Source organism: Panthera tigris, chromosome B1 (assembly GCF_018350195.1).
Source record: "Panthera tigris isolate Pti1 chromosome B1, P.tigris_Pti1_mat1.1, whole genome shotgun sequence".
Taxonomy (NCBI): Eukaryota; Metazoa; Chordata; class Mammalia; order Carnivora; family Felidae; genus Panthera; species Panthera tigris.
This window is the reverse complement of record NC_056663.1, coordinates 199,735,556-199,760,112: the sequence shown is the minus strand read 5'-3', so window position 1 is coordinate 199,760,112 and position 24,557 is coordinate 199,735,556. Positions and strand designations below refer to the sequence as shown.

At 49.2% G+C, this 24,557-nt stretch overlaps 2 protein-coding genes across 11 annotated transcripts in view; one reads left to right on the top strand and one right to left on the bottom strand.

Moving 5' to 3' along the window:
• Positions 1–24,009, bottom strand: part of KIAA0232 (KIAA0232 ortholog) — an 84,069-nt gene extending 60,060 nt beyond the window's left edge. For 7 of the 10 annotated variants that reach the window (XR_006217101.1, XR_006217102.1, XM_042984990.1 and 4 more), the window contains exon 1: positions 387–653. The gene's annotated coding sequence lies outside the window, so the exon portion shown is untranslated. Of the gene's footprint in view, positions 1–386; positions 655–23,901 lie in introns of those variants that run through there. The other 3 variants (XM_042984991.1, XM_042984994.1, XM_042984995.1) reach the window with 3 other exon arrangements.
• Positions 13,954–24,008, top strand: LOC122238097 (skin secretory protein xP2-like). The gene is made up of 4 exons (XM_042984802.1): positions 13,954–14,097; positions 20,407–20,622; positions 23,098–23,701; positions 23,899–24,008. Exons 1-4 carry the CDS (start codon positions 13,954–13,956, stop codon positions 24,006–24,008), a joined length of 1,074 nt encoding a protein of 357 aa, XP_042840736.1.
• Positions 24,010–24,557: the final 548 nt, after the last annotated feature.

Below are 24,557 nucleotides of genomic sequence, written 5' to 3'. Positions count from 1 at the left end.
TAAAAAACATCTTTTTAATAAAGTAAATAAAAAATAAAGCGTTTCCCTTCTTTTTTTGGAATAAAGTGCATATAGTTTTAGATTTGCCGAAAACACATAAAAATTATTTCAAAAGCACCATCTCTGGGGCGTCTGGGTGGCTCAGTGAGTTTAGCGTCCGACTTCAGCTTAGGTCAGGACCTCAAGGTTTGTAGGTTCGAGCCCCACATCGGGCTCTGTGGTGGTGACAGCTCAGAGTCTGGAGCCTGCTTCAGATTCTGTGTCTCCCTCTCTCTCTCTCTCTCTCTGCCCCTCTCCCACTCACACTCATGCTTGCTCGCTCTCAAAACTAAATAAATATTTTTTTAAAAAAATGTTTAAAGCATCATCTCTGATATGGTACATACCTACCACGTGTGGAATGTTCTCGATTCGCTTGCATTCCAGCACAACTGATCATAAAGAGCACCAGCCAACAGTTCTGACTCACGCTTCCGGGGCAGTGGGAAGTGCAGATCTTTTGGAGGGAAATCTGTTCAACCAAAAGACTCACTCTTTTTACTCTCCAAAACTTCTGCTTTTCTGCTCAAGTGGATCACACTTTCGAAAGCTACTTTCGTGACAAAAGTTTGTTAAAGTTCTTACGAAACATGAAAAGAGAGGGACACCCACCCACAATTTCTCCATCAAAATATAACTCACTGTTAGTATTTTCATGTGGTTATCATCAGTGTTTTCTCCCTCTGTAAAGAACTTAAAATGTTTTATGATTTTAACATGTTAAATAATAATATAGGCTTCTTCTGTATTCTGCATTTTTCACCCAACATTACATCTTCTCGGTGCTGTTCTAGGGTCCAATATGGCAGCCACCAGTCAAATGTGACTATTTATATTTTAATTTAAATTCAGCCACGCCAGGGGCACCTGGGTGGCTCAGTGGGTTAAGGGTCCACCTCTTGATTTCGGCTCAGGTCATGATCTCATGGTCAGGGGACAGCACGCTGTGTCAGGCTCCACGCTGAGTGTGGAGCCTGCTTACTCTCTCCCTCTCCCCCTCCCCTACCTGTACATGCACGTGCATGCTCTCTCAAGAAAAAAAAAAAAAAATCAGCCACACTAGCCACATTTCAAGAGCTCAAAAGCCACAGGTAGCTAGTAGCTAGTGGCTACTGTGCATACATAGGACATTTCTATCACTGCGGAAGTTCTACTGAACAATACTGGCTTGATTCTCTCCAGCAAATGAATTATGTTGGACTAAACACAAAGTCATTGGCTCTTTTCAACAGAATCCACGTACTCTCCCTATGTACCTGCGGACTGGACAAGACGGTCCTCCTCATACCCAGAAGACAGAATGCTAAGCACAGCCATTCCGAGACAGCACAATGTGCCAGAGGGACCGTTGAAGGAAAACGGAAAACTTCTGCCTTTGTGTTTGATAGGTCTCAAGTTTTACCAGGTCAAATGTCATTGCAAGTAGAAGGTCATCATGGAAAGTTGGAGGACAACGTCAAACTGTATAAAGAACAGCAAGAACCATGAAGCTCTCAAAGCAGAAAGAAAGCTGAGAACAACCAAGAAGGAGGCCAAGGTTCGAAATTCGGGAAGAAAGGTTATTGAGTCAAAAAAAGGATGGATTACGCTGCAGAAACAAACAACCCCCAAATCACAGTAGCCTAACACAAGCTTTAGGTCCTGCTCCTGCCCCATGGCCATCCAGACTGGCCGGGACGCTCGGCATGATCACGGCACAACTACTCTGGGGGACCTGAGATGACGGTACGGCCAACCCTGAACCCTGCTAGTCCCGGAGCCAGGGAAAAAGAACACCTGTGCCAAAGGATGTCCCAGCACTTTGGAAACTCCCTCCTGCAAGTGAGCCCTCCACCGCATCAGTCAGACCAAGTCTCATGACCTCGCCCACGCAAGGTGGGTGGGGGGCGGGAGCACGCCCAGGGAGGAGGGGGAACAGCAGTCGTGGGTGTCAACAGCCCTAAAGGCTGCTTCCAGGGGCAAAACGTGGGCCTCTTGATAGGCAACAGCTCTGAAGTCTGTTGAAACCAGCCTTCTGGTAAGGTGAGGTGGCCTCCTGGAGGCAGATGAACTAAAACACTGCAAAAGAAAAACCAACCCCCACAAAAGGGGACTAACATGCTCAGGGAGGTTTCAGAAGACAAGTCCGCTGCTGAAACACCAACGCCTACATGGCAATGGAGCCAACTCCTGCCCCCTCCCCTCTCAGAAGCTGTCCCTGATTACTTAAGGCCACACTGCCCTCTTCCCGGTGCCACTCGGGGCACTCACTGTCCTCCCCGCTCTCTGGCTTTCAAAGATGAGCAGCCATGCTCTTCTCCAACTGCTTCCAGCATGTGATTCCTTCACGAGCTGAAGGTTCTTCAAGACCAAACCTGCGACACGGTCCACATGCTAATTGGCAGAATGCTTAGGCCTCGGCAGGTGGGCAAAACTGCACCAAACCGAACAACTGCCCAATCCAAACGGGTGAAGGAACTCTGAAAGACAGCCTTGGGAAATCAAACAACATTCGTACCACTAGCCTGTGGGGGGAGACACGGAGCTCCGGTCAAGTTCTCGGCCCCCAGGCGGAAGCGCCTCTAACCCAGGAGCCCCACGGAGCACTCTCCCACGACCCACACTCGTCCTGGAGGCTTCTTGTGTGCGTGGCGCTGTGCATGCTGTCCGTGACACAAAATCAACGCCCTCCCGGTTTCCTCCCTCCGTACTTACCACCCTAAGTCGATTGGCTCTGCTCTTCATCCTTGGGTTATCAGCCTGTACTGCTTCCCAGGGAAACACCCTGCCTCCCGCTCTCCCTCCGATCCAGTTCGGTACTTTACAACTTATGCCTTCACGCTAACTACGTCGTTTTAACTAGTCTTCCTCACTACGCACTTCACAGCAAATCTGACAAAGCGCTCAGTATTCAAGGGTCTAAATTACCCAAAACTGTCTTTTCCTAATTCTTAATTCCTAATTCCTCAAACTGGGTGTCAAATACAATTTTCACACACACACACAAAAGCCTTTAAGGGGAAGGGGAAAGGACGTAAAAAACATAAATAGAAGAAAACAGAACAAAGAAAGCAGATGTTTAAACTACCAAGACTCGGACTTTCAGATTCCGTTCTACTACTTTTCACCACGATCCTGAACACCCGCCTGGCAGATCCGAGCGCGCACACACGTGTAACGAGGCAGCCATATGCGTACACATAATCCTTGCCTGTTACTTTCTGGTCTCGGTGCATCGATTTGGAACACAAGATACTGCTCATTTTCTTTAGCAGGTAGATGCCTCCAGAGCGAATCTACGGCCAGAGAAGGAAACGCATAGAAAATCTACAGTCTCAACTGGAACTCTGACAAGTGAAGAAACGACAGGCTGGAAGCTGATCACACAAAACCGTTTAGCTTCTGTACCCAAAAACTATCGTCGATACCATGAGACCTGAGCCTCTTCCCCATCTACAAATGTGTCAAGTCCCAAGAAATAAACTAGCTTTCTTTTTAAGATAACATAATCCCTAAAACTAGCATGGGACATGAGTGCTTTCTACGCAAAGAAGAACTGCATAAAGATTAAATTCCATTTTTACCAGCCAGGTTATCAGAAATGAACTCATTAATGTATATTCTCTCCACTGACAATTAAAATGAATTCTTTTCATGAATACAGGATTGTTCTTATAGACAAGACTTATTTGACAGAAACAGGAACTAGCAAATATCTTACTAAATTGCAGACAAGGAACAGACCTGGTTGATCTCTGATGTAGGAAACAAAGGCAAAAGGAAAAAAAATAAATTTCCTTACAGCTTTACAGCCCATTGACAAAGAGTGGCCTTCCTTGAGGAGCTCAAATACCTCAATGGTGACAACACTTTGCCAAGGGCAAAAGGCAATCTTAGCTTAACATTCTCCCAACCTCCAGGATCCTGTAAGTCTACTTTAATATATAAAAGTTCCTCTGGAAACTTCCTTTATCTCCACCGCCCCCCCCTCAAAAAAAATGTTAGCAATCATCCTCCAAGCCTATGGCCCACTGATACACATCTGAAGGGTCTCATGACTAAGGTTTTTCTGGAAAGTAATAAATATTTCTTAACGGCAGCTAGCCCCCTCAAGGTCCTGGAGACCTTGCTTCCAAATTCCTTAGAGACTTACGTTGTTCCCCCTACCTCTAACCCCTACCCCACCCCCACCCCCGCCCAACCTAAAAGTATATAATCAGTCATCCATCACAACCCCAGTGCAGCTCTTTCTGCCCATGGGTCCTGTCCCCGTACTTTAATAAAACCACCCATTTGCAAGCAAGACATCTCAAGAATTCTTTCTTGACCGTCGGCTCTGAACCCCAACATTTCCACATCAATCTCCCTGTTGAAAAGATAAGAAAAGGATAGGGTGGCTCAGTCGGTTAAGCGTTCAACTTCGGCTCTGGTCATGATCTCATGTGGGTTCGAGCCCCGCGTCGGGCTCTGTGCTGACAGCTCAGAGCCTGGAGTCTGCTTCGCCTTCTGTGTCTCCCTCTCTCTCTGCTCTTCCCACACTTGCTCTCTCTTTCAAAAATAAACATTATGGGGCGCCTGGGTGGCTCAGTCGGTTAAGCTCCGACTTCGGCTCAGGTCATGATCTCGCGGTCCGTGGGTTCGAGCCCCGCGTTGGGCTCTGTGCTGACAAGCTCAGAGCCTGGAGCCTGTTTCAGATTCTGTGTCTCCCTCTTTCTGTGACCCTCCCCTGTTCATGCTCTCTCTCTCTCTCTCTCTGTCTCAAAAATAAATAAACGTTAAAAAAAATAAAATTAAAATTAAAAAATAAATATTAAAAAATAAAAAAATTTTTTTAAAAATAAAAAAGGAGACAAACTAGATAATGAGAATAAACAGGTGGAAGCACTCGTTCTACAGAGAATCAGAAGTACCAGACAGACTTCCACTAAAGCAAAAACAAATGGGAACGAGAGCACGTGTGTAATGAGACTAAATTAAAGAGAAGAGTTTTCAGTGCAACCTGGATAAATTCTCCCCTGCTGGTGTGCCATTGTCAAATGCTGACAGAACTCAAAGTCCAGATCAGCCTCTGAGTTCTGAGTTTTAACTGGCCTAACCAGAGGGAGATAAACTGCTTATGCAAAGTAACATTGTTTTCTTTCTAACTTTTACTCCGGGGCAGTTATCTGATGATTCATACTCAAATGCTAACATTTCTGGCTTGAAAAGCTGGCCTGATCTTCCCCGATTGAAATCTCTTTGCAGGTTATCACATTACAATAACCAGTGAGGGGTTTATAATTCATCTGGATCTATTAGACATCAGAATTCGTTAGCAGCGCTACAAAATGGCAGTTTTTATGCCTTCAAAAAAGTCCATGTTGAAGACTTACAGAAATGCCATTTTTCCCTAGAAGGGGACAACTTCACATCGGGCAGCTGACAGAATGAAAAGCCAAGCAGAAAGCCACGTGGGTCAGGGGAGGCGGTAAACGTGTGAGCAGACACCTGAAAGGCAGTCCTCCTGCGAAGGACAGAGCAGCTACCAGACAAAATCCAAAGATCAAAATAAAGCTCATTATTAGGAAATCCTAAAAGCTTTCAGAAAAATTGTTGGAAAGTAATGAAACTAATTTTTAGAAATGCAAAACCTCCCATAAGGAGAAACTAAACTGACCTCCCTCTAGGAAATCAAAAATTTCAAAAACACTAAGCAGGTTTATTTAGAAACAAACAAACAAAAAAAAATGTGAACAAGCAGAGTTTTAGAATTTTTAAAATGCAAAAGGCTCTAACATGATGAAAACCACTTAGTCAAGGATAAAACATTTTACCAAATAAAATATTACACATCATGGCGTATTAAAGTGTATGTCAAAGTGATACCTTCGCTTGTCAAATGTCTGTGCATAAAAATGCTACAGCTTTCAACTACTGGCCTCAAAATTACAAAGTGATCTGTCTTCTGAGTTTCGATAGGTGGGGGGAAAATGGCCTGAAATTCTGCAGCTGACTGGTAAGACAGTGGGTCAATTTTTTTTAATTACTATAGAAAGCTGTAAGTAATACATATTACAGTTCTCCAAAATGAAATTAGGTAATGAGCGATACTGTGGTAAGAGTTTGGTATTTGTCAGTAAGAGATACCCAATTCAGTATAAAAATTTTGTGTGGATTATCTGATTCATATCCTACTAGTTAGAAATTCTGAAGGATCAGAATAAAATTCTCCATTTGATTTTGCAAAAAGATGCACATCTGAGAACTCAGAATAGGTTCGAAGCACATGTATTTTTCACCCATTGAATTACATGCTTCAAAGATTACATCAAGTCTGTAGCTGTGACTCGTAGGATAACTTACAGCCCCTAGGAAGCTATTGAAATGAACAGTATCATCATTTAAAGTATAACCCGCTACTGTTTCCCCAAAGTGTGTATTCTGGGTGACATAAAATTTTATTACTTTTGCTGTGGAAATTCTTCCTTTTGCAGAAACTAGGGAAGCTCCAGGGCTGAAACAAAAGTAGGCTTGTTTATTTTAGGACATCTTAGAACTTTTAATATGGTAATGTGCATCTGGAACCTCCAGAAAGGAGACACAGTAGATAGCATTTTCCATACTTATTTAATTATAGACCTCTTTTGTGTTCCTCAGAACACACTTTGGGAAATATGACCTTCTAAGCAGAAAGAATTAACATATTCCCTAACGGCCAAGTCATAAGTTAGACACAGATCATCTTAGGGGCCTTGTATCCTAAATTTCCTAGAGTCGACAAGTTAAACTGAAGATACCATTTAGGAATAAGATCATTAAGTATTTCTTTCTCCTTTACTTTCCTTTAAATAATCTGCAAAAATTATAGTTCTACGTAGTAAATCAATCAGTGCTCCTTTTTACATGGTATCCGAAGCTTACAGATTTCCCCCCTTTCCCCTGGGCACGCCTCGATCCTCATCTGGGATTACATATACGGAGGGAGGGTGGATGCCTGCATCAACGCATACCAATTATCCGCCAACGCCTATTACAGGCACAGCAGCAAAGCCGGCACCTGAGTGTCAAGGAGGTGTTGACAGCCACTGAAATGATCCTGGGTTTATTTCCATTGACAAAACCACCAAGCTGCTCTTTAGTGGATCAAATAGGCATCTGACAACAGGATACTAATGGCAGAGCCACCACCAGGAGTGAACTCAACCGGCCAGCGGCTCTCCTACACGGGAAGGCAGAGCGTGGTGCTCAGAGGGCATCCTCCAGGGCCCCCAAGTGGAGGGTCAAGACAATGGGGAGGCACCCGTACTTAAACATCTGCTGGGGTCAAGCACAGCTGCTAACCAATTTAGAAACGCTACCAATCTGGGGGCACCTGGGTGGCTCAGTCGGTCAAGGGTGTGACTCTTGATTTCGGTTCAGGTCCCAATCTCATGGTTCTTGAGATGGAGCCCCGCATCGGGCTCTGCGTTGACAGCGTGGAGCCTGCTTGGGATTCTTTCTCTCCCTCTCTCTGCCCCTGCTCCTCCCCTTCCCCTGCTCACGTTCTCACTCTTTCTCTCTCTCAAAATAAATAAATTAACTTAAAAAAAGTAAAGAAAAGCTACGGACTTTAAGTGTACTTTGAGGCATCCCTGAATCTGGGAAACATGCTGAGAAGCCCCACTACGCTTAGAGGCCAAGTACAGTGGCATTAATAGGACTGTTGATCTATAGAATTCTCCCTACATCAATGACATCTGTCAAGACCCAAAATATAAATAAAGACCGGGCAATATTAACAATGCAATGTTCTCGAAAATATACTTAATATACCCAGCGACCTGCACAGGTCCCAACCTGCCTGTGGTCTCGGGCTGCTATCTGCCTCAAGCAGCAAAGTAGAGAGGACAGCACCTATGACCACAAAGTCCAGACTTGAGGGTTACCTCCAGGACTCATCACTGTTCACCCAGCCCGGGCTTCAGGACAGTCACAGAAGTGGATTCCTTAACAATAAAGTAATAATAATACAGTTTCAAAAGATAAAATAAAATACCCAGCAAAGTAGGACACAAAGGTGACAGAGTTTGGATTGGAATTTACACCAATGAAAACCCTTCTCAAAAAACAGACTGAAATGATGATCTGTAGAGCTCTATATGGGTCAAAACTCTTTAAAATTTCACTGACATACTCAAGTCATTAATATTATTACAAAGGGAAATGTAAATACAAAAAGTAGCAGAAATACACCCTCACATATACCCCAGGAACATACGCTCACAGCTGAGAAAAGCATATACACAAAACCAGCCAAGTATCCAAACACTGAACACAAAAGTCAACTTTCAAATGACTCCCGTTAAACATGAAGTTGGTTAGGGCGGGCTGGCTCGTTCGGTTGAGCGTCCGACTTCGGCTCAGGTCATGATCTCGCGGTTTCTGAGTCAGGCCCCACAGCACAGAGCCCGCTTTGGATCCTCTGTCCCCCTCTCTCTCTGCCCCTCCCCTGCTTGCAATCTCTCAAAAGAATAAATAAACATTTAAAAATAAATATGAAGTTGGTGGTAATGCTTTTCTTACAGATTCTGGCCAAGTTCTCGCTCGTGAAGTATTTCATTTGGGGGTTAGCAGTAAGTATTCCAGTCAAGTGAATACGAAATTAGACAACTCTGGAAAAAAGGGATTGTAATCTCTAGAAATGTGTAATAAATTAGAGCAATCTTCTCCAGATGCCTCTTCCAGGTGTTATCTAACCAAGGAACCGGAGCTGCTGGAGTGATTTTGGCCCGGAGGTGCGTCGGAGATCCTGGAACATTCAAGTTTCAGCCCCTCATGGACAAGGTCAAAGGTCTGTGTAATTTATGCAGAAGTCACTACCGACAAATCAATCCTCCTGCCCTGACCTCTCCGCCTCAGATTCCAACCCTCCACAGGACGTGTGTTTGAACGTGAGCTGGCTGGCCTCGTCCTGCAGGAGAACTGCACACGTATGCACTTACGTTCAACTGCATCTTTTCTTCGATGTTGCCATTCCTTCCTGAAATAATCTCACACCAATTAATTTCAATCTTCCGTGCTCTCTCTCCATCGCCAACCTCCTACACCTCCTCGCTCCGTACTTGAGTCACCACTGTGTAACCTATCATGTTACAGCAAAACCCCCTCTGTGCCCTTATGTCTTTGGGGGAGACATAGACGAAGCATTCGGGCTGGATTCAGCTTCCACAACAGAGTCGACACCACCCGGGCCTCCCACAAGGCTAACTAGCGCCCCAACGTGAAGGTGCTGGGAAAGAGGCAGGGGGCCTAAAACTCAAAGGAAGGGCTGACTAAAACAGAAGGACCCACCCCCCACCCAAGGGTGTGAGATCTTTACTACGAGAACAATGGAGAACAGGACTTAAGAGGGGAGAGAGTCACTGTGGTGGCGGACTTTATAGGTCAGATCTTACTCAGACCCGCTGAATCAGAATTTGCATTTTACCCAGTTCCCCAGGGGACAAATGCACGTTTTTTCTTAAGTAACCTCTAGGCCCAATGTGGGGCTTGAACTCGTGCCCCGGAGATCAAGAGCTGCCTGCTCTAGAGACTGAGCCAGTCAGCCGCCCGCAATTGTACTTCAGTTTGAGAACACCTGCCCTTAGACACCTTTCCCTACCTCAAGGTCAGAAAGACGCCCGTCTGTATTTTCTTCTAAAAGCACTCCAGTTTTTCTTCTCATGTTGTGGCAACCTGAATCATGCTCCCAACTAGCCCTTCCCTTCCACGTCCCGTTACACAGCAAGGCCCTACCGTCGCCGTGGGAAGGGCTGGCAGTGCCTCCCCGGACGTGGGCCGAGTACGCGCCCTGCGCTGCTCCCCGTGACCCCGGTGTGACACACACCACGTCCAGGCGGCTTCAAACGTGATGGTGTGATTAGGCTCGGCCTCTTCTGGTATCACAGGAAGAACGTGTCCCAAACGCGACAGCCTCGGCCCGGGTCTCAGAATGAGAAGACTGTGGCGACCGACTCGCGGCCGCCAACGTGTGACGTGAGCCAGGGAGGACCGTCTGGTGCTTCGGCCACTGAGAACTCGGGCAGCCTCGTAAAACCCACTGAAACGTTCGCGTCCTTGCTCCATCTCCCAGTCACCCACACCTAGGACCAGGGAGGCAGGCACCCGACTGCACGCTTTTCTGTACGGAAAGGGCCAGCGTCTCTGCAGGATCAGCCCTCCACCCCGTGGGTGCTGGCACTTCCTTCCCGCAGCAAAGTCCCCCAGAACCGCACGTCTGCCTGGGGCCCTCTGCTGTGCTGCACACGCTCCTCCCCAGGCGACACCACCCGCTCTTAACTGCCAGACTCTCGCGGGAGGTACCGGGAGTCCTCCTCACGAGGGTCCTCCCTATGCATGGCCCTTGGCTCTGTCTTACAATTTTAGGATCGGCCACCACCTTCGGTGAGAAGCCCTGCCGGGGTTTTCACTGGAAACGCACTGAACATACAGATCAACTTGAAAACAGACCCGCAGCGTTTACGCTACTGAGGTTCCTTCCTAGTTATGAACGAGGACCATCTCTCCATTTCTTGGGGTGTCCTCCCAGACCTCTCAAGTGAGTTTTCACGTTCCACACACAGATTTATTCCTAGAACCTAGGCCACAGGCTCTGCTAGGTTCTCTGTACGAAGGAGAAGTTTTGTGTTTCTAGCGGTGCAGTCCTTAGGCAGGTCAATGCCGCTCTCTGGTCGTGGGGCCGCCCTCACCTCGGCGGGGCAGGGAAGAGGAGTGTCCTCTGTCCGGAACCTGATGATACAGGAAGTGTTTCCACACTTCCTCATTAAAACCAATGTTCTCTGTAGGTCTTCTGCAGACACCCTTTACTGGTTAAGAACATTTCCTTCCACCGGCAGTCTGCGAGGATGGCTCTCGCTCCGTCACCTAGGTCTGGAATTAGTGAAGAAAGGGACTTCCTTCCTTACGACATACACGTGGTTTTCTCCCAGCACAGCAGAAGCAGCTTGCTTACGGGCTCTTTACCACCCAAGCGTTCGACATGCTCGTTCTCTGCATCCCATCGACCCATGAGGTAGACACCGTCATTATTCCCTTTGAACAGATGACGAAACGGGAACTTAGAACAGAAACTTAGTTTCTCCAAACATCAAGAAAGAGGAAGACTCGGGATCCGGAAGCAAGCGAAGCTAACTCCAGAGCCAGGCTCCTGGTCACGACATACCCTCTGGCGACAACTCACAACCACCCAAAGGGCGCTTCTGGCCCCAACGGGGAGGCCCGCAGCAGCAACGGTCTGCGTCCAACTCTGGCTTTCCAGCAGTTACACTCTGCTCTGACCAGTCCAGTTGGACCACAGATGCCTTCAGAAGTCCTGCAAATCATCGAAGCAGGACAAATCCAAAGAGGGGAAAAAGGAAGATAGGATTAAGTGAATCAAGAATTTTAAATTCACAGGAAACAGGTTCCAAAATTTTGAGAATGAGCTACTGTTCTAAGTACCTTTACGCCACTGGTAATTTTTCGAAAATATGTATAGCTAAAGAAAACCCAGAAGTCTCAACCACACCAAGAAAATCGCAGGTTAGCATAGACACCACGTGAAATCACATTAAGTTTAAGGAAATCGGTATGTTTCATCGGGGGTGGGGGAGGCTTACTGCACACACTAACTGCTTATGCACCTGCCACACACACGTCATACGTGCAGTGGGCAGGAGCAGGGATGGTGGCTGAGGGGAGTCACAGAGAATGGGGAACGGGCTTACCCTACATTTCTTCAGAAAGACAACCGATAAGTAACATCAAATCAATCAAGTTTTCTAGGAAAACGACCGTCCAGCTGTGGCAGACACGGACGCCCCACCCAGACACCCCCAGCGAAGGATGAGCTGCAGGCCACGGGGAGTGCCGTGTGCGGGCGCCTCTTGACGGACCCCCTCAGCCACAGGGCGCTGCCCCTTGCCCGAGACTGGTCTACATCCGACAACTGAGGAGACTGTGCAGGTCTGGTCATTTGGTTCGTTCTGGGGCAACTCTCAAGGGCTATTCTAGCTGCCAGCCTCCCCACGGGGTTGGCCAAGGCTGGGCCGGGCCTACAAGGCAGCCCAGTGTCTCCTTCCTTTCTACAGGCACGGACCCCGCGGGTTCTTCTCAATCAGCATCGCACCCTGAACCGCCAACAGCTGCTTTGCAGAGAACCCACTTCCCAAAGAACCGACTCCACCATCAGATTCAAGTGACCCTTAACTGTATTCGAGTATCAGAAACCACCACCATCTGGTGCGTATGCGAGACACGGTGGGCGTGACGAGGCATCGGGGGGGGGGGGGGGGGGGGGGGGGGGGGGGCAGTGGTGGCACGTTCTCTAGTAACTTTAAAGCTAAGAGAATGTGATTTCAGCACGTGCACAAAATAATCATCCTCAACGTCCCATCATTTGCTGTGCAGATCAACCGGAATCCACATTTCTATGTTCCGTGTTTAGGAACATGGATACGCTCCCCCAAGCCCGAGGTGCCACAGTCCCTTCAACTAGTAACTCCTTTCCACTCTCCTACGACCACCGTTCAATCTACCTCTGTTCGGCCCCTAACCCGGCAACCGTGTCCTTACAGGATGAGGGAAACGTGGACAGAGACCCACGGAGAAGGCCACAGGCACAGAGAGGCAGAAACCGCAGCGAGGTGCAGACAAGCCAAGGAAGCAGAAGCTAAGAGAGAGGCACAGAACAGGTCCTTCCTCAGAACCTCCAGAAGGAAGCAACCCTCCCGACACCATCTTTTCAGGCTGGCAGCTTCTACAGCTCAGCAGGCAGAGAGGAAGAATCACTCTGTGGCTGCAAGTGCCCAGTAGCCCCGGGAAGTCCTGCGGCACCTCCTACCTTCCGCGGGACTGGAAGGGCATTGCTGCTGCTGCAGATTCCACCTCCTGAAAAGCACACGGCATGTGACAGTGAGGAGAAAGGACCCGGCAGGCGTCAGTCAGGAGCACGCCGACTTTGCGCTCAGAGACATCCTCTAATCTGGTGCCGTTCAAACATTTCTCAAAGAAGCAAAACCCAACACTGCGCCTGAAAGCGGTTCCAGGGGGCACAGGCGAGGAGCAGGGGAGCTGCCCCAAGTGCGTCTCCCCACCCCGCCTCCAGAATGCTCTTACTCATTTGTTCATTCAAAAACCATGTGAACTCCTGCTCTGTGCCAGACATGCTTTCACAGCAGGAAAAAACACCACGCGAAACCAAACCTGTGCATTTTCCAGAGGAAGACGCCTAAACGTATTCAGGGTCCCACGGCGGGTCCACAGCAGAGCCGCACTGCACGTGCAGCGGGGAAGCTGGTGCTGCTTCCATCCCACCGTTGGCTCCTCCCGTCCTGCAGGCTTGCTGTCAGACAACTTTGAAGGATCAAAGCAAAGCCTTCCTACTTTGCGTTCAGTGTATCCTTCTTAACCAAAGCTTTTGGTTTGGCCACTGCTGTTCACCATTCCCAAAGACCTAGAGACGTTTTGAGAAGCTGACAGACCTGAACCCTGGGCCGGAAGGAAAGCGAGACCAGCGCTCACCCCACTTTAGCCAATGGCAGACTGCAGGGTGCTACCCGATCCTTCCCCGGGTGCTCTGCTGCCTGCCCCGGCAAGGCCCGAGAGAGTCCACTCGGGGCAGTTTCAGTCTCCGGGCCACCGCTAGGGGAAAAACGCAGGTTAGAAACGCTGCTCTGAAATGTGCACTTATGTTTTTGGAAATGGGAGAACGAACTGCAGGGGGAAAAGTGTAACGCGTAAGGGAAGAAATCTTTGCCTGATATCAGGCAATCCAGGCACACAAACACAGCCAACGACGCAGTAAGCAGCAGCCGTGAGCCGCGCCGGCCAGGTCCTCAGACCGACCTGGATCTTCTCAGCATGAATTTTCACTTGCCACTCATGCCCATTTGCCTACTCGTACTGTCAGGACAGAGCAGGGCTGCATGTGTGGTGACCATGGGGGTGCCCCGCTCAGATGGCCCTGCAGGAGAACCCGCTGCCGGGGGCCGAGCTGACCCACAGCCTCCTGCTGCTGCTGCCGCACATTCAGAGGCACCCAGCGACAACGGGCCCACGCCCAGCACTGCTGACCAGGAAGGGGTACTAGACCCAGGCCACCCAGCCTGCGGCAGCCCCCCCAGTAGCCTGGCAGCCCCCCCAGTAGCCTGACCGAGGCTCTCTCAGAACCGCCCTGGCCTGAGGCGGCCCCCACCCAGTCCCTCCTCCCCTCGCTGCCTTGCACAGGGTCTCACCTGCACAGAGGTCAGAAGGCTGTCCCTCCACACCCCTGCTGCGTCTCTGCCCTAACGGAGGCGCAGAGCCTGATTGCGATTCTCTGCCTCCCCCACTCGCGCTCACACGCATGTGCACGCTCTCCCCAACAGTAAAAAATAAACATTAAAAAAAAAAAAAGAATTTTGGGCCCTGGTTCCACCATATATTATTTGTAACCTTAGAGAAGCCCTCCCGGCCACAGCTGCACCGTGTGCAAAACCGACAGGATACCACCTGTCCAGGGTCAGAGGACGACACAGGAGTCCGTTCCCTGTGGCCCCTCACACCAGGCATGCGGCACAGGAGCTGCTGAGCAGGCCAGGGCTCACCCACCTCCCCACCCACTCTCCCTAACCATTCCTAAGACTCCTTTCCCTTCCACCAAGAAATCTGACTACTTTGTAACTAAATAAAGCTCCCAAATAAGCCTATATACCAACTAGTGATCCCTTGTTCAACTGAGCCTAGCTGATGATGAAACTTTATTTTCATTCCTGACTTGCCTGTGGTGGGCTTATGGTTTATTTTACTAGATTTTAGAAAATGAAATATCATCAGAGATAGAGATCTTAACACTCTTGAAACTTAAGCTGTTTCCCTAAAGCTTTAAGCATGCTTTTTAGAAAAAAACAACCCAATGCAAAAATCTAAAACTGGAGTTCAGTACCACCTTCCTACTGCTGGTTTTGCAGCTCCTTTAAAGTTTAAGTTTGTAGCACTCTAGGTTATGAGGTTTATTATTTATTTTATTTTATTTTTGAAAGAGAGCTCAAGTGGGAGAGGGGCGGGGGGGTGGGGGGTGGGGTGGGGACAGAATCCGAAGCAGGTTCCAGGCTCCGAGCTGTCAACACAGCACCCGACCTGGGACGCAAACTCACAAACTGTGAGATCATGACCTCAGCTGAAGTAGGAACCTTAACTGACTGAGCCACCCAGGCGCTCCTCTTTCAAAAATTTTTTTAATGCTTAATTTTTTTTTAATCTTTATTTATTTTTGATAAAGAGACCGAGTGAGAGCAGGGGAGGAACAGAGAGACAGGGAGACACAGAATCCGAAACAGGCTCCAGGCTCCAAGCTATCAGCGCAGAGCCTGACGCGGGGCTCAAACTCACTAACTGTGAGATCATGACCTGAGCTGAAGTCGGCTGCTTAACCAACTGAGCCACCCAGGCGCCCAGTTTATTTACTTTTGAGAGAGAGAGCGAGAACGTGCACAAGTGGGGGAGGGACAGAGAGAGAGAGGGAGACACAGAATCCGAAGCAGGCTCCAGGCTCTGAGCTGTCAGCACAGAGCCCAATGCAGGGCTTGGACCCACAAACCGTAAGATCAAACTGTGAGATCAAGACCTGAGCCGAAGTCAGACACTTAACCGACTAAGCCACCCAGGCTCCCCCAGATTATGAGGTTTTTTCAAGAAAATACACACTGACTTTGCACACTTAATTATTAGCAGTTTTAAAAAAACTCAAGAATGACGTACATGCACTTACATATGCAGTCCAAAAAGTCTCCAAGCAGATAAACTAAATTGTTGACGGTGGTTGCTCACAGGGAGCAGGATTAGGTGGTGTAAGGATGAGGGCTACTTCCCTTTAAACGCTTCTTTTAAAAAGTCTTTACAGGGGGCACCTGGGTGGCTTGGCCAGTTAAGCACCCAACTCTTGATTTCAGCCCAAGTCATGATCTCACAGTTCGGGAGTGTGAGCCCCGCATCTGCTTCAGATTCATTCGTTCTCTTTCTTTCTCTCTCTCAATAAATTAACTTAAAAAAAAATCTTAAAAAGAAAGTCTTTACTGGACAGGCTACATAACTGGTAGGGTCCAGTGCAAAGTGAAAACGTAGGCCCTTTGATCAAAATTATTAAGAGTATCAAGACTGTGCCAGCAGAGCACTAAACCAAGTGAGGACTGTCTGTACAGGTTGCTGACTCATGAAGCTGACCCTGAAGCTTTATAATTTTCTTTTTTAATTCACACTCAAGTTAGGCAGCATTTAGTGCAATAATGATATCAGGGGTAGAATCCAGGGATTCATCCCCTGTGTATAACACCCAGTGCTCATCCCAACAAGTGTCTTCCTAAATGCCCCTTACCCGTTCGGCCCACCCCCCCACCCGCAACCCCTCCAGCAACGCTGTTTGTTCTCTGTATTAAGAGTCTCTTATGTTTTGTCCCCCTCCCTGTTTTTATATTACTTTTGCTTCCCTTCCCTTATGTTCATCTGTTTTGTATCTTAAATTCCTCAGATGAGTGAAGTCGTACATATTTACCTTTCTCTAATTTCTGTGTAATTTTTAACCAAATACTCCATGTGCGATACAAAGAATTTGTCTTCCTTAGTAGCACAAAATTAGATCACAGGGCTACCCATGATATAAGAAGAAAATATCCAGGCTGATGTCTGAAGTTATTAAAATATACCCACCAAAAGAATTTTAACATGATCAATGATAATTCAGAGAAGTTAGAAACTTTCTGGTCTTTTTTTTTTTTTTTAGGCTGCGTTACAGTAAGAAGGTTATTCACAAAAGTTCACCAAGACACATGTTAGGAATGTTCACAGCAGCACTGTATGGAAGCCCATCCCATCAAAGAGTTAAATTCTGGCACATTCATACAATGGACTATTAGGCACATTAAAAAAAAAAAAACAAAAACACAAAACACAGTGAAGTAGGTCTGTACACAGAGATCTGTATGTGCTGGCATGGAAAGCGCTCCAAGATGCACTCCAAGATACAAAGTTCAGAGTTTGCTTAAACACAGAACACTCTACAGGGACTCCGTTTTTTAGAAGTACTAGAATGCAAAAAAAAAAAAAAAAGAAAAAAGAAAAAAAAAGCATATTTTTTTCCTGTGACATTCAAGAAACTTAATCAGTGGTTCTTTAAGTACAGGATGAATACAGGAGGGGAAGGAGAGCCAAAGAGGAGACTTATTTGTCATCTTATAACTTGATGCTTTTTTAGATTTCTTAATGTACTTTTTTTAAGTTTTATTTATTTTTGAGACAGACTGAGAACACAAGCGATGGAAGGCGAGAGAGAGAGAGAGACAGACACAGAAGCAGGCTCCAGGCTCTGAGCTGTCAGCACAGACCCCGCGTCCGTTCAAATTCATGAACCAAGAGATCATGACCTGAGCTGAAGTCAGAGGCTTAACAGACTGAGCTACCCAGGCGCCCCACTTAACATGTACTTGGAAAAATCTAAACAAGTTTTACAACAGTTACTAATATTTGGAACAATGTTTTAATGAATCATACAAAATATACCTTAATTGTATTAAATAAAGCTTTTAAGTTTACAAAAACAAGAAAACTTCTTTGATGGTACTAGCAAAAAAAAAAATTAACAAAAATACCACCAGTACTCAATTATCTACGGTGGTACCAAAGAAAGCAGTGGCAAATAACAGCAACCAAAAAAAATTATTTAAAAAGCGTCTCTTCCATTTCAAACCTTCTCTCGATTACAATCTTCAGAGAAGATGCTAAGAAGCAAAATGTTAATCAGACAAGAGAGAAAGCTTGTAACTGAATAAAGAAAACCAAATAAAGGGCTTGAATAAATCCCCAAACTGGGCAAACGATTTTGAAGTAGTTCCGTACTGGCTATTAAGATCCCAAAGGTACTCCGGAAAATGTAATTGAGCTAGAAACCAACTCCTGCCTGAAAGGGAAAATAAGCCCCGCCCCCCGCACTTGCCACCTCCCGCAGTACTGAGCTAACAGCCACAGGGCCAAAAGGACCCGCGAAAACGCGCTGCCACATTTCTTTGTGCTTCCTTATCTCCGCAGTTCTTTTCTCCAGAGGTGGTGCACTCATGTCAGCATGTACTGAGCGACCAGTCCCCTGTGCCAGGCACCAGGAAGACTACAGGCGGTGTCAGTCACGAGAGGAGCGCAAGCGCGCGCGCGCGCGCGCGCACACACACGCGCGCGCACACACACACGCACAGCGCCTGTATTCACAGCACTCCCATTTCTTTACCACTCTAGCTAGAAACACGCACACACAAAGCAGCATGTTCTCAAGCATACTGTAATTAATGAACTATTGCCTTTATTTCTAATACAGGTACTAGTTCATCCGCTGGGATAGCCCTGCCATCCCCTCAATTCTTTGGGGCAGGTTTTAAGAAAGGTTTATTAGGAATATATAGATTTTCAATGATTTCTTTTAAAAAAACTTCATAATCATAAACACAGTCAATGTAAATTAAATAGCAATACATACTCCTAAGTTGCTGGAAACAGGAAATTCCGTATTACATGAGGACCAACAGATATTACTTTTTAAAGTTTCTAGATACATCTTTCCATCAATAATACACATATATTTAAAAGCAGTGACTGGGGCGCCTGGGTGGCTCAGTCAGTTGAGCACCCAACTTCAGCTCAGATCACGATCTCACAGTTTGTGAGTTCGAGCCCCGCATCACTCTCTCTGCTGCCAGCATGAAGCCCACTTTGGATCCTCTGTCCCCCCCCCCCCCTCTGCATCTGCCCTGCTCACTCTCTCTCTCAAAAGTAAACATTAAAAAATAGAATAAAAACAATAACTATATACTTAATTAATTAAAAGTTTCAAAATTATAGCTGGTTTTCCTCACCTAGTTTCTCCCCCTCCAGCCAGGGGTTAGGACTGCTGACCAAAGGAAGAGACAGAGAGTTATGGGAAAGCCTAGTGACTGAGAAAGCTTTGGAGATAGTGTCAAATTCAGACTTTCAACAGTCACTCTAAACGTTAAATAGAGACATTCTGTCACTTAATAATTACAAGATATAAGATTAGGGGCACCTGGGTGGCTCAGTCAGTTAAGTGTTCAACTCGGTTTTGGCTCAGGTCACGATCTCACAGCTTTGTGGGTTCAAGTCCTGCATCAGACTCTGTGCTGCCAGAGCACAGAGGATTCTCTCTCCCTCCCTCCCTCTCTCAATGCCCCTCCCCCACTCATGCTATCTCTGTCTCTCGAAATAAACCTTAAACTTAGAAAGACAAAAAAACCAAGATAGAAGATTAAAATGAAAACATGTGCTTTACTGAAAAATAACATGTAGTGTGAAATTTAACAATTCCCATTTTCCACTTTCTTAAGCCACATGCAAAAAAAACCCAGCTCACAGAGTTAGGTTTGCTGCTCTCCAGAGTAATTTAGGACAACTGTCATGAATCTGCTTGTGCAAAAGTCCTCTCCAAACAAGTACTCACTTTTCTGCTTACTTCCAAACTATCGAAAGAACAGGCTTGCAGTTGGAAAAGCCAAATGATTTCTGTCTTTACACACACCAGAATGTGGGTGCCCCAGAAACAAATCTGCAAACACTGTTACAGTAAACCAGCATATACCATTTACCAACTTACCCAACCACTAGTGTTGTCTACACCTGCTCAAAATAATGGCTAAAAGCTGCTACTAACTGAGCACTTACTATGTGCTGGTCCTGTTCTGTGTCACGTGTACTCACCAAGCTCTGGCAGAAAGCCTTCCAGCCCTACTCCCCTCTGCTGAAATCAGGGACCGCAGAGTGAGTGACCTAACTCAGTCAACCACTTAATGGGCAAGTACAACGTAAAAGATTACACCGCACACTAGAAGGAGTAGGGGATGGAGAAGATTTCCCTCTCTTCCCTGGAGAAGTTTATAATCCAGCAAAGACCTCCATGTAAAGAATAAACTAGAACGTCATAAGGAAAAATAACTGAGTGGCAGCATCAGTCAAGCACTGTGGGGGAGAATGACGGGAGTTCATTCTGAAAGTCAGCGGAAGCTTCTTTCACAGAGGAGCAGCATTTAAGCCAAGCCTTCAGTACTAAGGCTTTTGTCAGGAAGAAAAAGGCGCAAGGAACTGGACACACACTTCCATTAGTGGCGGAGGGTCTAGGGCTAAGATACAAGATGGCGAGAGTTGTGCAGTCAAGACAGAGCTTACAAGTGAATTGAGGCCAGGTGGCATGGGTCTCGGTGATTTCTTTCTCACTAATTCCCAACCGGTGGCAGTGTCTCCAAGGTGAAGATCTCTGTAGGGGAAGCCTACCGTCAGAACAGAACGAGGCCACAAGCCTCAGGTGTGCCAGGATGGGGGGGGGGGGGGGGAACGCTGAGAACCCCCGTGGCGCATACTTGGCAGGTGGGGGGCACGGCAGGGTTTGATTCCCACTCTGAGCAACTCTGCAACAGAGCGCAGGAGGACCAGAGAGGAGAACAGGAGGCCAGTCGGCAGGCGTACAGCAGCCACCTACACAAGGACAGCAAGGACAGGCCACAGGAACCGCCGAGGAGGAGACGTGGGGAAAGGCCTGCTGAAACCCTGGTCAAGCAGCAGAAGGCTCAGTTTCCAGCCCCGGTAACGAGGAGGGCAAATGCGCTGTGCAGACACCTTGTCACCTTCCGTGGGAGCAAGGACGCGCAGAGCACGAAGTACAGCCACTTTAAGTGACACTGCAGAGCAAAAAATAGCACGGACACGACTGTTCTCATTTCACAGAACAAAGACACTGAAGACCAAGAGAGATTTCACCGACTTGCCCACGGTGACACGGGGACAGAGAGGAGCCAAGACACCAACCTGAATCTTGCAAATCCAAGTGCCCCCCAAAAAAGCCAGCTACCTTTTCTAACGTAGAACAAATCTCCAAAACAGAAACAAAAGCTTTAAAGAAAAAGCGTGTAATCTGCTGCGAGTGCGGTTTTATTCCAGACAGAAGAAATATTGTAAAACTTGTGTTCTGGTTGCCTCTACCCAAGAGACGGGGTGCACGGACTTGAGAGCAGGGCAGGCTCATGGACCCTGAAAGTTCGGACACAGAGGAGAAAGGCGGCTGTTTGTACTTTGTATAAAAACACCACCTGGTAACTGAAAAGAAAGATTTCAAGTATTAACTATCTTCAAGGTAGTACAACTGCATTTTGAATGTCATGGTTGGTACTCTTATGTCTGCTTATTAAAATACTTTGTAACAATGATATAGGAGGAGGATGACAGGCTGGGACTTTATTTAGCAAACATTTGGCCACTTTAAGGTTTAAGCCCCTCAGCAAGGGCGGGGGGCGGGGGGAGGTATAAAATAATGGCATGGTCACCACAACCAGGGCTTAACGTATACAGTACGATGTGACATAGGTAATAATGAAAGTAAAAATAGAGGATTATGACGGCAGCAACGAAAAACTCACGTCGACAGGACTTCCAAAGGGTCCCAGAGGACATAAAATCGGGCATGGACCTTTAAAAACCAGAGGGGGCAGGAATGAGACAGAGCATCCCAATTAGAGAAAAAGGATATAAGCAAAGAAGGGAGGGAGCAGCTTGGCACATTCAGAGAACCAAGCATAGTCCCATTCAGTGGAACACTGTGGCGAGAAGACATGTAAAGTTCAGGGATAACGAGGGCCAGTCCCAGGGGCCTTGAACGTGATGCTGGTGCGTCCCGAGTCTAGGCTCCAACAACAAGCAGTCTCCACTTTCTGAGCCAGAGACTGGCAGTATCAGATCCGTGTTTAGGACAGAGGACTGCAGGCAACGTGTGCACAGGAAGGGGTGGGGCGGAGCCTAAAGAGAAAGCATCGGCCCAGAGAGGAATCTGCAGTTTCACGCACTAAGCGGCAATCTAATTAATGTTTTAAAAGGAGAGGACTGTTGACACAATTACTTCGCATCTCCCCTCCCCTGATGATCCGAAGCACCCTGAGACAGGTATCGCCATTCCTTCCATTTTACAGACCGGAAAACCAGCTAAGAGGCGATCAACTGCCCCAAGTCAAATGCTGCTAAAACAGGAAGAAAACCCAGGCACACTATGCAAAACGAAAAGAATCCTTCCTACTGCTTTCGAAAAGTGCTACTGTAAAAGCAGAGTGATCTACAATACCATTAGAGAAACGCCAAAAACCCATGTAATTTTCTTAAGGGTTTGCAACTTGTGTAACAAATAAGCTAATTACCCTTAAAATAATTACAGACTTGCTTCATGTTCATGCCATGTTAAAGACCTGTGCTTTTCTTTAAAAAACAAAACCCTTTAATTCCACTCCCTATGGAATTAAATACTTAAAAGTAGGATGCCCCCCTCCATTCGATGTTCCAGTGGCCAAACCCGTAAACAGGCTAACGAAACAACTAATGCATGTGCCCAAACTGAAGCAGGAAAATACTTTTTGAAAAATTAAAAATGCATCATTTAGTAAGTACAGCGATTGATTCTAGTATACAGTAAGTAATGACTGCAAGGATCTTACCTAAAGGTATGCCAAGGCACAATTCCGGAAAATGGTTTGTCACCCAAAAAAAAAAAAAACAAAAAAAAAAAACCAAAACCCACACAGACACACACACAAGGCCTAAAACGATCCTGAGACCCATTTAGGAATGGATCAATCCAAAAGAACCGAGGACAGAATATTTGACCTTCAGGACGCACAGTGGTAGATTCCCCCCACCCCCTCCTGTAAGTTCGCAGTCTAGGAAGCGGTCAAGGTGTCCTGGCACGGGTCTCGCGCTGCACAGGAGAAATCTAGCTTGGGGATTTGGCTGTACGATTTCATCCGCAGCAACATCACCTATTATCAAACCGGCATGCCCCCCCCCCGCACCCCCTCATCAGTCTTCTCCTACCGTTTTGTTGTTGTTGTCTTGTAACAAGCTAAAGCCCAAAGATGTAAAACGCATTCTCAGAAACTTGGGACAATGAATGCGAGTGTCCAACCCAGGTCATCGTTAGCAGCAACCACAATCAAACCATTCCAAGGAACCGCACGTCTCTTCCCCGCCTAGTCGGCTGTACCTTTCACCAGGCTAAGTCTCCGCACCCTGCCCACACAGGCCCCGAACCGGAGGGCGGCGAAAGAGAAGAAATCCAAACTGGCTTCTGCCACGAATCGGGGACCTGCTCCAGGACCTCGGCAGGCCGTGTCACCTGCGCGCCGCCCGCGGCACGCAGAGACCTCGGGCGGCGGGCGACATTCCACACGCGGCACCCCCGTGTCCCCAGCCGGCAGGCGCGGGGAGCTGGGCAAGGCCGCCGCGGCCGCGCGAGCCCCCCCCCCCCCCCCCCCCGGCGGCCCGAGCCCGCGACTCCCGGGGACCCGCCGCTGCCTCCCGCGGCCGTCACCTCCGCCGGACCCCGCGCCCCGCCCGCCCCGCGCCACAGGCCCGCGCGCCCGTCAGTCAGCGCCCGCCCCGCCCCCGCGCGGCCCCTCCCCCGCCGGCGGTCTCCCCGCCCGGGCCCCCCAAAGGACAATGCTGGAGGGGAGGGGAGGGGAGGGGCGCGGGGACGCGCGGGCCGAGGGCGGCGCGGCGAGCGCCCACCCGCCGGCCGCAGGGGAGCCCCGCCGCCGCCGCCCGCCCGCCCGCCCGCCCTCGGGCCCCGCGCCCCGCCTCGCCGCCCCGCAGAGAGCCGCTCCCAGCGCGGCCGCACCGGCCCATTGTGCGGACTCATCGTCCGGCCCGGCGAGCGGCCGCGCGGGCCGGGGCGGGGGGGAGGGGAGGGGGGTCTCCGGGGCCCGGCCGGGCTTCTCGCGGAGCCCGCGGCCCGGCGGGGCAGCCCGGCCCCCCTCAGGCCGGCCCCGGCGCCGCCGCCGCGGCCCCCGCGCCCGCCCCGGCCCCCCGCCCGCCCGCCCGCAGTACCTGCCGAGCGGCCGGGCGGCGCGGCGGCCGGCGGGGGCGCCTCCTCTCGCGGCGAGGGCTCCGAGCGGCTGCCGAGCGCCGGCGGCCCTGGCCTGCGCCTTACGTAAAGCGGCGGCGGCTCCGGCGCCACTCGGCGGAGGGCGGGAGGCGGCGCGCCGCGGCCGCTCCGCTCCGTTACCCGGCAACTGGCCTCAGCGCCCCGCCAGCCGGGCGCGCTCCATATCCTTCCGCCCAGCCGCCGGATTACATCAGCGCCGGCCCGCCCCGCCCCGCCCCGCCCCGCCCGGCCCCGCCCCTCCGGCCGGCCGGCCCTGTGGGCGGGCCGCCGGCCCGGGCCCCGGCCGAGCCCCGCGACTGGGCGTGGGCGCCGGGCGCCGCGGGAGGGCGGAGGGCTGCGGGCGGGAGCCCACCCCGCGCGCGGGCCGTCGGAGGGGGAGACGCCCCCCCCTCACCCCTGCGGAGGGGCGCGTGGGGGCGGCTCTGGGCGGGAGCCCCTGAACTCCGCCGCGGCCGCCCCACCCCGGACCCCAGAGCCGGCTGGGGCCGTGCGGCTGGCGGTGCGCCGCCCCACCCGCGGCCCGGGGCAGCCCCCGCCTTTCCGGGTGCAAACTCCACCTGTCTGCGCCCCCTCCTAACCGCGTCCTGGGATGGCTGGA